The sequence below is a fragment of the Protopterus annectens genome, chromosome 4.part0 (genome assembly GCF_019279795.1).
Source record: "Protopterus annectens isolate FY-2018-M chromosome 4.part0, PAN1.0, whole genome shotgun sequence".
Lineage (NCBI taxonomy): Eukaryota > Metazoa > Chordata > Ceratodontiformes > Protopteridae > Protopterus > Protopterus annectens.
Window position 1 is genome coordinate 907128265 of NC_056733.1, and position 16037 is coordinate 907144301.

At 39.5% G+C, this 16037-nt stretch overlaps 1 protein-coding gene across 1 annotated transcript in view; it reads left to right on the forward strand.

Annotated features, from left to right (window-relative positions):
- Nucleotides 1–16037, forward strand: part of LOC122799664 (melanotransferrin-like) — a 560015-nt gene that overhangs the window by 504076 nt on the left and 39902 nt on the right. The window contains exons 14-15 of the mRNA XM_044068867.1: nt 1023–1105; nt 13886–14070. Coding sequence (XP_043924802.1) covers nt 1023–1105; nt 13886–14070 — 268 coding nt within the window. The remainder of the gene's footprint in view (nt 1–1022; nt 1106–13885; nt 14071–16037) is intronic.

Below are 16037 nucleotides of genomic sequence, written 5' to 3' on the forward strand. Positions count from 1 at the left end.
TTGGAAGTGGATGACATGATGATACGGAGGAGACTGGACATCCTATGTATCCAAAAGACAAGATGGAAAGGCAGCACAGCAAAGCCACTTGGCTTGGGATCCAGAGTCTACTACTCAGGTGGGGGACTGGCTAGAAATGGTGTAAGAATTGTGGTGACAGAGAGGCTTCAGAAGGCAGTGAGGGATATCATCAGAATTAATGACAGACTCATGGCAATCAGACTCCAGTGGACTGACCCTGCACTGTAAATTCTATGAATCTCTGAACCTGGGTTAAATACAGTCCCAGTGATTAGGACCACCCTTCTGAAGTAAGGGCCCCCTTATGCAGGTGGAGACCTGGGTTCAGCTAGCAGGCAGAACATCAAAGAATCAGCTCAGAGAGAGAAAATGAGCAGGCCACAGGTGCTACTCAGGTCTTGGGAAGAGAGTGTGAGACATACACAATTCTGACTGATGCTGGTGGAATGGCACAGGTGGGCTTTAGAGTTTAGCAAGGTGTGAGCAGACCCTCTTGCAGAGGCATGCTCAGCAATATGGCACTACTGCTTGTCCGTCTGCATGAGAGTGACTGACTGCTAACAGTAACCGTCGTCACTTACTGCCATATATCCTATCATCCCACCCATGACACTGCTTTCCTATTAAAATATAGTTACGTAGAAAGGAAGAGTGGGATAATGGGAATTTGGGGGGGGGGCAGATGTGCCAAATACCAACAGGTAGTATAGGAACAAGGATATGCTGAGCAGGAAGAGGACAGGGATGACAGGATACCCTGTACATGTAGGATCAGCCATACAGTGTTCCCAATGTTCCCAAACAGTGCTAATGAATGCTCTACAGAAATCATCCATTAATGGGCCAAGAAGTCAAGAGCAGTGGACAGTTTGAAATGAAAAGATACAGGATTTGTGGGTACTGTAATATGGAGCAGCCAAAAACAAGGTGTGGGAATGCCTTTTAATATAACATGAATAATTACACAAACAAATTATGCCTGCTTGTTTGTATTTTCACAGGTGCCTAGTTGGTGATGTAGAGGGGAAGAGCTTTGGTGACGTGGCATTTATGGAGCATTATTCCCTGCTGCAAAACATTGAAAGTAAGTTAGTTAATCACGTATACCTGTGTGTGCGGGGGAAGGGCTCTAAAGTGCAAGCTGTGAGTGACAGAGTTGTTAGAATAACATTCACTATTGCTTTTACTTCCACTGCAACATTTGGCTTTGTTCTACTGTTACCTGAAGACCTGCAGATAAACTAGCTGTCAGCAGTTAGTATATCCAGGATTTCTTCTTGATGATACCATCATCAGTTCTTTCATGTAGGGGGTTTCAAACCCACTTCATTGTGGCTTTTATACTCTAAGTTTTTCATACCTCTTTGAGATGCTGCAGGATATACCATGAACAGTTTGAAACAAGCTGTCTCTTTACTGTAATGCAGTTCATTTAGCAGTTGCTTGAGGGTAAAGATGCATTACACTTTGTCATTTACAGCACAGTGCGCCACTTCCGGCATAATTTGCACCACTTTGTTACCTTCAGTTGTAAAGGTATGAATAAAAAGGAGAGGCCAGAATTTTGACCAGTTGCAGTATACTGCACGTCGGTACTGCTTAGCAGGACATAAGTATCACTTTTCTAAGGAGGCTATAGCTGCCTTGAATTAGGGCGAAATATAAATGCAGCCTACCCTGAAGAAGCATTTAGTATTGTCCTCAGGGATGAATTCTACCCAGGTTCACTGAGCTTAGAGTTAGCACCTGTCTAGTGCATCAGATGCTATTTGGCTTTCAAACAAAACCCAGCTGCTAAAGGGGGAAGGCATCTCTCCTCACTCGTTTAAAATAGGGAGCTACAGGGTTAGATTGCACCTCCAGTCTCTTTTGCAATTTCTTTACCGATGCATATGGTTTGATAAGAATGGCCTTTTGCTCACTAAGTTTGCCGATGACTGAAACCAATTAATGTTGTCCTTTCCCAGTCTGACACAAAAATGTAGCAGAAAGGGGTGGACATAACCTGGGGCTCAAAGAGAAATGATGGCTTGGTCTTCAGTGTTAAAAAAGGTCACATAGTAACTTTATGGAAAGCAGATGGGTAGTCCTCGCTACCGACTGTACTGAGGGAAAAATATATTGGATAGATTCTATTATTAAGGACCTAGGTACACACATAGATAATGATCACATTGTCTGTCATGGTGGTAAGAAAGGCCCTCACTGTGACGCATATTATTCTAGGGGGATTACTGCGATACAACTAACATCCTAGTGTGATGCACATCCTTCACAGATTGTAGGTTAACTAAGTAGTGAGGTCCCCACTCGCCTAAACTTCTATACTGGTAGACACTTTGATACTGATTGGATGCTAACCAGTGCCCTCTCTAGCTGTCACCACTCTCAGATATTATCATTGCTCTTAAAGCAACAGTAACACACTAAATACTACTTCCTGTTCCCATAACAGAACATCTCAGGTAAAATTATAACTTACTGAATCATCAGTAAATGTATCCAGTCTTAACACTTGTACAAAATTGTAAATATGGGTTTGTTACTTAAGCAATAACCCACGCCTGGGTGTGGGTAATGCTGGATTTACCCATGGTTGGTGTGGTTTGGTCATGAGGCCGAAGACAGAGTGGCCAAACAAAGACAACCATGGGTAAATCCAGCATTACTCACACCCAGAAGTGGGTTATTGCTATTATACAATGACATTATTTAAGAAAAAAATACTTACTTTTTTTAAATAATGGCATTGTATAATGCCTCCGTGCAGCCCTTCCGCAGCTGTCTGGTATTCTGCGGCAGTTCTGATGTACTGCGCATGCGTATGCTTATGCAGTACATCAGAGCTGTGGGTGGAAGCAATGGAGAAAGCAAGATCTCTGTTGCTTTTTTACAAAGTGTCTCGGTATGTTAAAAGGAGTTTAACATAGCGAGACGGCTTTAAAAAAAGCAACAGAGAATCTCTGTTACTTTTTTTAAAGCCGTCTTGCTATGTTAAACCCATTTAACATAGCGAGACAGCTTTAAAAAAATCAACGAAGATAGGAAGATCTCCGTTACTTTTTTTAAAGCTGTCTTGCTATGTTAAACCCATTTAACATAGTGAGACAACTTTAAAAAAGCAACGAAGAAAGGAAGATCTCTGTTACTTTTTTTAAAGCTGTCTCACTATGTTAAACCCATTTAACATAGCGAGACAGCTTTATAAAAGCAACGAAGAAAGGAAGATCTCCGTTACTTTTTTTAAAGCTGTCTCGCTATGTTAAACCCATTTAACATAGTGAGACAGCTTTATAAAAGCAACGAAGAAAGGAAGATCTCCGTTACTTTTTTTAAAGCTGTCTCGCTATGTTAAACTCCTTTAACATAGTGAGACAGTTTCTAAAAAACAACAGAGATCTTGCATTCTCCATTGCTGTAAAAAAAAAAAAAAAAAAAAAAAAAGACATATTAATGGAAAAAGTCCGGGTGACTGGACCTTTTTCAGTTAGTATAATTCTTTGATTTACAATGTGCACGCTGACCAATCAGCGTGCACGTTTTGGAATATTAATGGGGGTCGTTGTATAATAGTTGTTATTCAACAAGAATGCAGCTTCATTTATTTTATTTATTTCAGTTTGTTAACTGGAAAAGTAAGCTGGTCTGCTGAACCTTTTCAGTGAAGACCCTCCTCCAGTATTTATTAAGATGGGTCTATGTCATATTATCAAATGGTCAGTTCCACAAACCTCTGTTCATCAAACCAACAACATTGAATGTTAACTTAAGTGAAAGTGAACATCAGCCAGGATCTCACACAGGAAATGCCATTACTTGGCCAACATTGCAACCGTCACACATAGCACGGTATGTAAAACTCACCCCAGTTGGGGGCTGCACCCCCCCCACCTACATATACCAACTCCAAGATCTCCCTACAGTGGGGAAAAGGACAAATTTGCTGATGTTGGCAATGTTGGCCAAGTAATGCCATTGCCTGTGTTAGATCCTTGCTGATGTTCATTTTCGTTTAAGTAAACATTTGATGTTGTCGGTTTGACGAATGGTGGAGCTGACCATTCGATAACATGATATAGACCCTATTAAGTTTGCTGTTTAAACTGTAGTGTAAATAAATCCATGACAAAAAGAATCATATCTTACTCAGCCCTGTGATTCATCTAGTGTAGAGCAAGGAATATACAAAAGAGATGTAGAAGGTTTCATTACAAAGGCAGTAATATCCAACAAAGTTGGAAACACAACTTCTCCCTTACAAACCCATGTAAAAACAAATCAGCAAAGAAAAATCTATGCTTAAGTAGCTGAAAACATTACAAACTATTATGGAAGGCATTCAAAGCTTAATCTCAACTCATATACAAAACAACCCAGTTCCATCAACCCACTAACGTCGCACTCACAAAACGCAGCTCTAATAATGTCACACTCACTATGTTGCTATCAGTTTAAAATGTCAGCCATTTGCAACACAAAAATAGGCCATGATCTTTACAAATAAATTTCACTGCACTGCTATCCATACTTCTAAGATAAACAAATAGTTAAAAACTTCAAACCGTATGGGTTACTTTGCTTCAGTAGATTCTTACAAATTCTTAAATGTATATAACATCTTCACCTCCCTGTCCCTTCCTTATATCATAGACACTTCCTTGGTTACTGTCACATGCAAAGGTTGCAGCACCTCCATTGTTGTTCTCTCTTTCCTGATAATGTTTACAAGAGGGAACTAGGTCAGAGTGGGGTCATTTTCACAGTCATCGCCAAAGCCTCTGATGCAGTTTCTCATCCAAACCTTCTTCCAATCCTTCTATTTTTCAGACTTAGTACTGCTACACTCCAGTGGTCCCAGCAGCATTGACACGTCATTCACATATGTGTATCTGACAGCTCCAGTATTTCCCCTCCCTAAATCATCTACCAACAGGAGATACCCAGGGCAGAGTCTTATTCTGTGAATGAATACCTATTTATTCTATGCAATTGACTTACTTTTTGGTCCTCACCTACTGAAAAAAGTTCCAAAGACCTTTTCCATGACTTGCCCCTCCTTCATTCCTATCAAGCATCCTTCAGTGTTGCCATCAGCTTCTTGACAAAAAAGTTTGTGCCCCAAAGCACACATAAAATAACTAACTTATCAACCTGCCATTTCCAATATCACTCCCCATGAGTTATGTCCATAGAAAGGATCTTCTTTTTCAAAGATACATGACTCTAGTTAGACTCAACCCTTTCCTGTGAAGTGCATCTCAATATCAAATTGATAAATAAAATCGTAAAACGGTTTGCAAATTCTAAGGGTAAATAAAAATATTCTATCAAATGCAACACCACTTACCAAAAAAAATAAATAAATAAATAAATAAATAATGGAGTTTGTAACCTCAGTCTTCATTTCCACAGTATCATACTGTTGACCAGTAATCACAAATTCTGCTAAAAAAATCCTTAAATTTTAAACATCATCACCCTGATGAAACTCAGCATGGTATCCATAAGCCTCATAAGCCTAAACACATTAGCTACTACTATTTAAAAACTGCCTAATCAAATACTTTTCAAAACTCACTGAAAAAAAAATAAAGCAAAAACTCCATTGCAGGCCTCTTTTTTTAAACAAGAAACATTGTTATTAAATTATCATTTATGACATAGGCACTTATAAATGAAAATAAACCATATTGACATATTTCCATTTGTAAATGTTATACATCACTTATAATCTATCCATTGTCATTCAAACATTGCAGAACTCATTCAATTCCTGTCTTCCCTTAAACCTCATTCCTCCTCCCAAACATTATTTTGCATGTATTGTTCCCATAATTCCCATTTTTCTATGTAATCTGCTCCTGCCCTTTTCTAAAGATCCCACTGCCAGTTATTTTATCTCGATTACTATAGTCACTACTTTAAGTAAGGTTTGTTTAATCTTTACATTTTCAAGTAATTTCTTTTAGGCAGCCACCAGAATGAAACTCAGCAAGGCCTTACTATGTCTAAGCAATTCTAATTCTCTATCATAGCTCAGAAAATCATTTCCTTACTTACACCAATTTCCTCACCAAGCATTTCTGTTAGCATAATCTGCAGGAAATTTTTGAAGTCTGCCAACTCATTACCTTCCCAAAAATATGTTCCCAGTTACCTCTTTCTTCCTCATCACACCTCTAACACTTGCAATCTACCTGAAGAAGAATTTATTCCATGTCTCTTTAAGCCTAAACATTTTTTAGACATCTCTCTTAATTACCCATTGCTATCTTTGCATATACATCCAAAGTTTATCTATAATGGATCACAGTCTGCAGAACAGAGACAAGCCACCCATATCATCTTTCAGATATTCTCTAACTTAACACTTATTTATTCTGTCAAAATGCACATGCTTTGAGTTAGCCTATGGAGGGCAGCATCAACGTCTAGCAGCGTAATATACATTAATCATTTACTATCATAATGCAAAACACACCTTAGTCATACTGAGCCCAGCAGCACAATTAACCCACATGATTTAAAGTCTCTCAACATCCAGTTACTGCCACCCTTTAACCATGGGACCACCTGTAATGACATGTCTGTTCCTGATGATGTGCCGTTCTCCCTAAACCACCTTCTCAACTCCTGCCTCGTTCCTCAAGATGTTAACTGACAAAGCAGTTAGCTGTCCTCTAGTCTTGAAAAAACAGCCTCTGTCACTGTAATTTTCCATTAATTCAGTGACCTTTTGTCCTTACTTTTCAGGTATTGTATTATTAGTAACAAGGTTGTTCCTAAAACTGGACCCTTGTGGCCCAAAACACAATAAAATAAAATAACCACCACATTCATAGATTTGAAAAAAAAAACAGCCTTTGATAGTACACACCACACGCCAATACTCCAAAAACTTGTTTTAGACCTTTGTCCACTCAAGTGTCTAAAGACATTCCTTTCCAATCAATTCAAAGTGGAAAGGGATGATGATGAAGCAACAGGGGTAATTCAAGAAATAAGGGAATAGTGGGACTTTGGATACAGATCCTTAAAGAGAATAACAGCAATCATACAGAATATTATATTCATAAAGTAGCAGAAAGTATTCTAAGGACTAAGCCAACTCTGGAAAAGAGGAAGACGATTCTGTCAATAGGGATGACTAGACTTAGGGGTACAGAAAACAGGCAAGAGGGATGGAATTTACTGGAGAAAACTGGCAAAGGAACCACAATACTGGGAGCAAATAGAGAAGAAAAGGCAATAGAATGGGAAGAGGCTAAGAAGACATTTTGATTGCAGGCTTGTGAGTGCCGTCTCTGTCATGGATTGATAACAGAATATAGAAAAAGAGAAAGGGATAGAGGAATCCTAAATGAAAGACCTGTAGTAGTTGAGTTTTTAATCGAATCTGGAACAGAAGCTGCTACTAGAAAGGGATAAGTCATAGGGCATATAAAATATTCCACAATAACTATAGGAATTAATCAGAAGAGGTCAGAAAAGATTGGGAAGAGAGATTAGATATGCAATTGACAAAGATACAATGGGAGGACATATTTATGGCTTCCAAATATACAAGGTCTAGAACATTTAGGATTTTTGTCTGGAAGTGTTTGCATAGATATTTTTATATCTCAAGCAGACTCTGAAGAATTTTTCCTCAAGTTGATGGCAGATATTGGAGGTGTGATGGGAAAGAAAGACTTAACTGAGAACATATGTTCTGGGAGTGTAGTGAGTTGGTAGACTTTAAAAAACTCCCTACAGAGTACTCTTTCAGGAATACTGGGTGAGCAAATGAGTGTAACTAAGGAAATGATTTTTTGAGCTGAGACACAGGATCTAAATTGCCTAGACACGGTAAGGCCTTGTTAAATTTAATTCTGGTGGCTGTCAAAAAAGCACTTACTAGAAAATGGATATCAAAATCTAAACCAACTATACTGGAAGTAGTGAATATTGTAGCAGAGATAAAAGAACAGGAAGTGGATATTTATAAAAGGATAGGAGTAAATTACATAGAAAAATGCAAATTGTTGAACAATGCATGTTTTGGAGGATGAATGAGGTTTAAGAGAAGGAAAGAACTGAATAATTTGTGTAATGTTGCTTAAACAATAGATCACATATATTATTATATATCCTATAATGTTTCTAAATGTGAACTTTTTATTTTGGCTTGATTACTTTTATGCAAATGTAAGTGATAATTCAATAAAAGTGTTTTAAAAAGACATTCCTTTCCAAGAGAACAGAAAACATACAATTTGGAAATACCATATCTGATACTAATACTCTGTATTCTGGGGATCCTTAAGGATCAGATCATGGTTCCCTAATCTTTTTTTTATATATAAACAACCTTTCTAGTGACCTGTCAATAATACATATAATTCTTTATGCTGATGACTTTTTACAATTGAGCTAGACAGAACCCTCCATAGTTATACAAAGGAAGTTATGATACAGCTTCAGTGACCTAAACAGTTTTCTACAAAACAAACTGACCATAAACTGCACACAAAACAAAAGTAGCACCATTTGCTACCCATCAAAGACTAGACATATATAAACCTCTTGACATAACAGACTTTGAAGGTAATACAAGTAAGTTTTCATCATTATAAATAAGTAGGATACTTGGCTGGTCAATAAATAAAGTTTTTAACTCATACTGAAATTGAAAACAACTAACATTTCCAATAACTAAAACTGACCTACAAAATCACAGACTAATGTAAAAGTATGAATAGTCATCACAGAAAAAATGAACAATGCAAATGATTGAAACATGATTTTACAACATACTTGTCGTGAAATTTGATAGAGAAGTTGACTTATTGTCACATAACCCTTGATCATGAAAATATATTCTTGCATTTGTAAATACATACATGTTTTTTAGCATATCTTTGTATCTGTAAACGTTTTGTTCATTTATGTGATTCTATTCACTCAGGGTGTGCCTGCAAATGGTTCATTATGATCAGTGCACTACTCTGGTAAACAAATATAAATAAATATAAACATATAAATAATTATACAATGACCAGCCTAAATATTCAAAAATGAGCATGCTGATTGGCCAGCCCAACCAGGGTGCCTGTTGTAAATCAGAGAGTATACTTTGTTTGTGTCTTTCGGCTTTTCCCGGTTAGGGGTCACCACAGTGGAAATCCGGTCCGCTAATGATTGGTAGTTGATTTTTACGTGCCGAGTTACCAGCCCTGATGCACAACCTTCAGCGAAGGTATGCCACACATGTCTCCACGCAGAAGACGCTCTAGCTGAGAATTGAACCGGACAGCGTCTTACTGTGAGGCGACAATGCTACCGCAGCACCACCACCAATCAGAAAGTATACTAACGGAAAAAAATCCAGTCGCCTGGACTTTTTCCTGTTAGTATATCTCACATTTGTTTACTTTTACTTTTTTTTTTTTTTTTTTTTACTATAAAAAGAAACCGGAAGACTTAAACCAATGGAGGCTGACGTGGCAGACAAAAATAGAAGGATAATCAGGCAAGTTCTGCAAAACTTAAAAAAACTTAACCTGGTTATCCTTTTATTTTGTCTGTCCTGAATCTCCCCGAGGTAAAAAGTCTCCCGGTTTCCTTTTTGTATTAAAAAAAGAAGAAGCAGCGGAGATCTTCCTTTCTCCATTGCAACAGTTGCACAGCACTGATGTACTGCGTAAGCATTGGGACACAAGTCCCATACGCATGTGCAGTACATCAAAACAGCCACAGGATACATTCAAAATGTGGAAGGGTAGCATGGGGGCGTTATACAAAGACATTATTTAAGAAAAGTAAGTATTTTTTCTTAAATAATGTCATTGTATAATAGCAATAACCCACGGCTGGGTGTGGGCAATGTTGGATTTACCCACAGTTGGCTTTGTTTGGTTACTCGGGCTTCATCCTCCTGACCAAACCACACAAAGCATGGGTAAATCCAGCATTACCCACACCCATCCGTGGGTTATTGCTTAAATAATCTATTTGAAGGTGCTATGACCTTTGGGTTAAGTTGGGGTGGTTGTAGATGGCCAACACCTGTATGAAGAGATTGGCAGCTCCTTTAAGGCTACTGCTTTAGCCAGATTTGCTGAATAATATTTCATCAAACTATGCTTGAGGTATTTGTGTGGAACCTTTTCTTTGCCTTTTTATAATATTGTTTGATATGCTTTCCTGTTTGTTAGTCTCTTTTTCTAAGTTTTTGCATTTATTTCTTAAAGATCTATGCCTGTGACCCTTAACTCTTCTTATTAATGTTCTCTTATTAAATCTATCAGGTTAATCACAGTTTTTAGTGCTATTTCTATTCTTCGGTATAGGAAGAGGATACCCATGTGGCTCAAAAACTATGGGTATTATTTAACACAAGTGTGCTTATTAACTGACTTGTGAAGGGATTCGTCAGTGCAAAACAATCAAAATACTAACCAAAATACAAGGTTTACTTTAATATACAGCAGGTTTATAATAAACTGTACTTTAAATACACAATGTTAAATACACATGGAGGAAGATACAATAAAACGCACTGCTATGAAACCATGAGAAGTAAGGACAGTACGAGGTACTTTGTATACTACCTCATGCATTCTACTGACCATGACGGCAAAACAAGATGTCTGCCTGTGGCAGGAGGGGTAGAACAACTACAAAATGCAGACCAGACAGTGGGTGACCCTGATGATTAACAAGTCTGATTGCTATTAGTCTGCAGTTGTTCACCCAGAGGACAAATCAAAGGGATCGCCATACTGCTGTAAGTGCTGTCCCAGACAATGAATCATAGATTCTCGCATGCAGAAAATGTTTTCTCAGAGGCACCCTCAATGTACTCATTTTTATCTTACTTTCTTGGCAGAGTCCAACAGCTTATAAATGCCAGTTCTATGACCCCCCCCCCCCTTACTCTGTGAGCTGTACTCTCTCTCAAGTGCTTAGTGCATCACTGCCTCACCGACTTGTTTTTGTGTCAGGGTGAAGACTGAGATTTTTTTGTGTTGGGCTACATATCGGGATATCTTTGTGTTGGGGTACAGATTGGGATGTTTTTGTGTCAGGGTACAGATCAGGATGTTTTTGTGTTGGGGTATGGATTGAGATTTTTTGTGTCAGGGTACAGATCGAAATGTTTTTGTGTCAGGGTACAGGTCAGGATGTTTTTGTGTCGGGGTACAGATCACGATGTTTTTGTGTTAGGGTATGGATTGAGATGTTTTTGTGTCAGGGTACAGATCGAAATGTTTTTGTGTCAGGGTACAGGTCAGGATGTTTTTGTGTCGGGGTACAGATCACGATGTTTTTGTGTTAGGGTATGGATTGAGATGTTTTTGTGTCAGGGTACAGATCGGGATGTTTTTGTGTTGGGCTACAGATCAGGATATCTTTGTGTTGGGGTACAGATTGGGATGTTTTTGTGTCAGGGTACAGATCGGGATGTTTTTGTGTTGGGGTACGGATTGAGATGTTTTTGTGTCAGGGTACAGATCGGGATGTTTTTGTGTCAGGGTACAGGTCAGGATGTTTTTATGTCGGGGTACAGATCGGGATGTTTTTGTGTCAGGGTACAGATTGGGATATCTTTGTGTTGGGGTACAGATCGGGATGTTTTTGTGTCAGGGTACAGATTGGGATGTTTTTATGTCAGGGTACGGATTGAGATGTTTTTGTGTCATGGTACAGATTGGAATGTTTTTGTGTCAGGGTACAGGTCAGGATGTTTTTGTGTCGGGGTACAGATTGAGATGTTTCTGTGTCGGGGTACAGATTGGGATGTTTTTGTGTTGGGGTACAGATCAGGATGTTTTTGTGTCGGGGTACAGATCGGGATGTTTTTGAGTTAGGGTACAGATTGGGATATCATTGTGTTGGGGTACAGATTGGGATGCTTTGGTGTCAGGGTACAGATCTGGATGTTTTTGTGTTGGGGTAGGGATTGAGATGTTTTTGTATCATGGTACAGATTGGGATGTTTTTGTGTCAGGGTACAGATTGGGATGTTTCTGTGTCGGGGTACAGATTGGGATGTTTTTGTGTCAGTGTACAGATCAGGATGTTTTTGTGTCGGGGTACAGATCGGGATGTTTTTGAGTTAGGGTACAGACTGGGATATCATTGTGTTGGGGTACAGATTGGGATGCTTTGGTGTCAGGGTACAGATCGGGATGTTTTTGTGTTGGGGTACGGATTGAGATGTTTTTGTGTCATGGTACAGACTGGGATGTTTTTGTGTCAGGGTACAGATTGGGATGTTTTTGTGTCGAGGTATGGATCAGCAGTTTTGGCACTGTCTTTTTCAAGTCATAAAGTGATAGGCATGTCTGAAAGTCACTGTCAAAGACAAAAAGTGCTTAAAGTTGTGATCTGTCTGCCTGCCTACCCTAAATCCCATATCATGTCATTGTAGTAGAAGGTGATGCATGTTTTTACCTGTGCATATTTCTGCAGGTCAGAGCATCATTACTGTATGGGTTACCCCCCTCTGCATCCACCAGAGGTTACCTGAATGGTGGCTTCTCAGTATTCCTTACATAGGGGTAAAGGTATAGAGAATCATATTCCAGTCTTTCACCCTTTCTTCCTCATGATTGTGTAGAGAATCAGGTTACAACTTCCCACCCCTCCTCCCTCATCTTCATCCTCTAATCACCTTCCTTCTGCTTCTTCATGGGGAGAATCAAATTACAACCTCTCAACTCCTATCCCTGACCTTCAATCAGAGCAGCATGTTCTGACCTTCCGTTCCGCCTCCTTCATCTTTATGAACAGACTTATCATCCATCTCATCATCACCCCCCCTGGTTTTCAACCTCCTATCCTGCCCCCACTCATTTCCATGGAAAAAACACATTTCAGCTTTTAGCCCATTGTCTTCATAGAGAGTCTCATATTCAAACCTTCTTCCCTTCCCACCATCTTAATGGAAAGAGCCTTATTTAGACCTCTTATACCCTCCTTCTTCATCTTTGTGGAGAGAGAAAGTCACCTTCCAATCTCCCATCTAGATTCCAACATTTCACTCCCTCTGCCCTTATCTTTGTGGAGAGATTCAAATTCCAAAGTCCTGCTTGCCCCTCCTTCATCTTCATTATCTCATCCCCTCTTCCTCATCTTCATGGAAAGGATCTTGTTGAAACCCACCATCCACTTCTCCTTCATCATCATGAAGAACTTCTTGTTCCAGCCTCCCATTACCTTTTTTCTCTTCTCCCTGGCCTTTGGAGATTTAGATGTGATTTGGTGGCAAAGCAGGCAGTAGGAATGACTGCCCCACTAAGTGATGTAAAATAGGGAGGGCAGCTGGAGTCATCTAACTAATATGACATGTGCCTAATGGTGGCATCATAGATGGTGGTAGCTGCCACCATCTCAGGTACTGAATATAACATAAAGCTAAGTTAAATAGCTCCAAAGTCTAAACTACTAAACTGGACTGTATGTTGACTTGTGTAGGAACACAAACTTGAGCTTCTTTATCCCTTTCTACTTGTATTATGAGTTCAAAGCAGAACCTTTCCCAGAAAAAAAAATACTACACCAAACACTGGCTGTTTTTAATAAATGCAGTCATATCCTTCCACTAAATGGAATGGATTTTTCTATGCCAGCTTGTCAGTTGTGGTGATACCTCTAATCCTAAATTGTTTACACATATAAATAGTGCATTGCCCTGCCTTTGCAATAAGTAAATGGGTATTAAAGCTCCTCTGGGAGCTATCTAAGTACAGGTTTCCCTCATTAAGCTTGAATATACATCTCCAGTTGTTGTGAACACAGGATCACATCTCTGCTGTTACAGTGAATACTTGGTACAGCTCTAATTGCCTATATATTAACATTAATGTTTGTCCTACAGATCTAAAACTCACTGGCTGGGCAAGTGACTGGAATCCCTCTGATTTTGAGCTTCTGTGTCCTGATGGAAGCCGGGTGCCTCACACAGAATGGAAGGATTGTAATCTTGGGGCTGTTCCTCCAAATATTATCATGACTCGTCCTGTAATCACTACAAAAATCTATGACTTCCTCATTAAATCTCAGGTATGTTTCATTTTGTGTAGATATATTGGTACTGTTTTGCTTTCTTTTAACCAGAAACCTCAGTATATATTTTTTCCTAAGTAGGTTACTTTTTCTATATTATTCAGTCATGCAGATAAAGATATGAAAACCCTCAGTAGCACTTATTTAAATTGCAACATACTACTTTCATTTTAAATTGACAAGAGCAGGACTGCTGCCGCTCTCACCTCTCCACACCAGTGCTATTATTATAACATAACATACTGTGATTTCTGCTAGGAAGTGTGAGGCTAAAGTAACTGTGAGCTTCCTGGGAGTCTGTCCTGTACCATTACCTACAGTATGCCTTGCTGGGAGAGGCTGGAATGGAAGTAACTATGAACGCTCCTAAAATCAGTGCTTCTACACCATTACCAACAGTGACCATGCTGGGGTAGGCTAGAACTGCATGAACTATGAGAACCCCTCTAGTGACCCCCTGCTGGGAAAGGCAGAAAGTGCAATACCTGTGACTCCTCTCCTAAAATCAGTGCTCCTACAGCATTACATCCAGGGTTCCATGCTATGAGAGGCTGGGACTCCCTCACAGTCATTTTTACTACACCATTACCTACAGTGTCTCCTGCTGGGAGAGACTGGAACTGCAGCAGTTGTGAGCTCTCCCACAGTCAGTGCTCCTACACTATTACCTACAGTGACTCCTACTGGTAGAAGTTAAGACTGCAACAAGCTCCAAACACTGTATGCCATTACCTACAATACATTCTGGGAAAGGCTGGGACTGCAGTAGGGTATGTGCCTCCTCTGTCAATGTTCCTACCCTGTTACATATAATGACCCCTATTGGGAGAGACTGGGACCACAATAACTGTAAGTTACTCATAGTTGGGGCTTCCATATTATATCAACCCCTGATGACAGAAATTGATACTTTAAAGGGTATACGTCCTTGGTAGCCAGTGTTCATTGAATACCTTTCAGGGACTCACACTGAGAACAACAACCCAGCTAGCAACCGTTTTATTATCAAGCATGGATTGGACAAAGACTTGGCACTATCATATGTGAAGTCATTTCATTCACACACAAAAGGGATCAGTGTTACAGAAGTGCTTGTCCTACTTAGTGCACAACATTACTCCCCTCTCCCTGTTTTTAGGTTGGACCCATTTAATAATTTTCTGGGATAAAATGATAACCCAGTGTCCACATACTCATTCTATTTATGAAGTAGCATAGTTACTACTACTGGCATACAATCACTCCTACTCAGAGTCACTGCTAACAGCTTCATCAGTCAACAGATGAGATGTTCAGGTGATATTCTGACGATCAGAGATTTTATCAGTTCTGGCACCATTTCATGCCTCAGTGTAACCATCAGATTCACTAGCCTGCAACAACACACTCTTGCTTAAAGCAAGGGAATAAGTTAGGATTGAAAACTGACTCATTTTCCACCTTTGCATATCAGCACAGTCACTACCCTATGCTCTGGTATCTTGAGCCACTTCATGAGTGTCAGCATCCCTACCTGTTGGTCTAGATCTCAAATGGCAGAGTGTCTCCTGTAAACATCCCTGAATCAGTTCTATGAACATGGTACAAAACTGGGTCTGATTTATCCATGATAATTACAAGAATCCACTCAGTCTGAACCTCCCTCAGTGTCATTATCCTAGTAATGCACTTAATTATCTTTGTTGAATAACCTGTTTATTACGCAATGTTGTGCTGGAATTTTTATAAGTACTGTTTCTTTCTTAATCCCACTCAGACTGATTGTCAGGTCCAATCTGATTTAAGAGCAATTCTACAAGTGTCTTCCCTGCAGGGTAGCATGGACATGTTCTGAACTGTAAGCAGAGTTGGCCTTAGGTGAAATAGCACCCTAGTTGGAGGGCTCCATATCACACCTTACTGCCCATTGCCCCACTGTGTTGTTCTCATGCATATCCCCTGGTGCCCCCATTCCCTTTTTATCT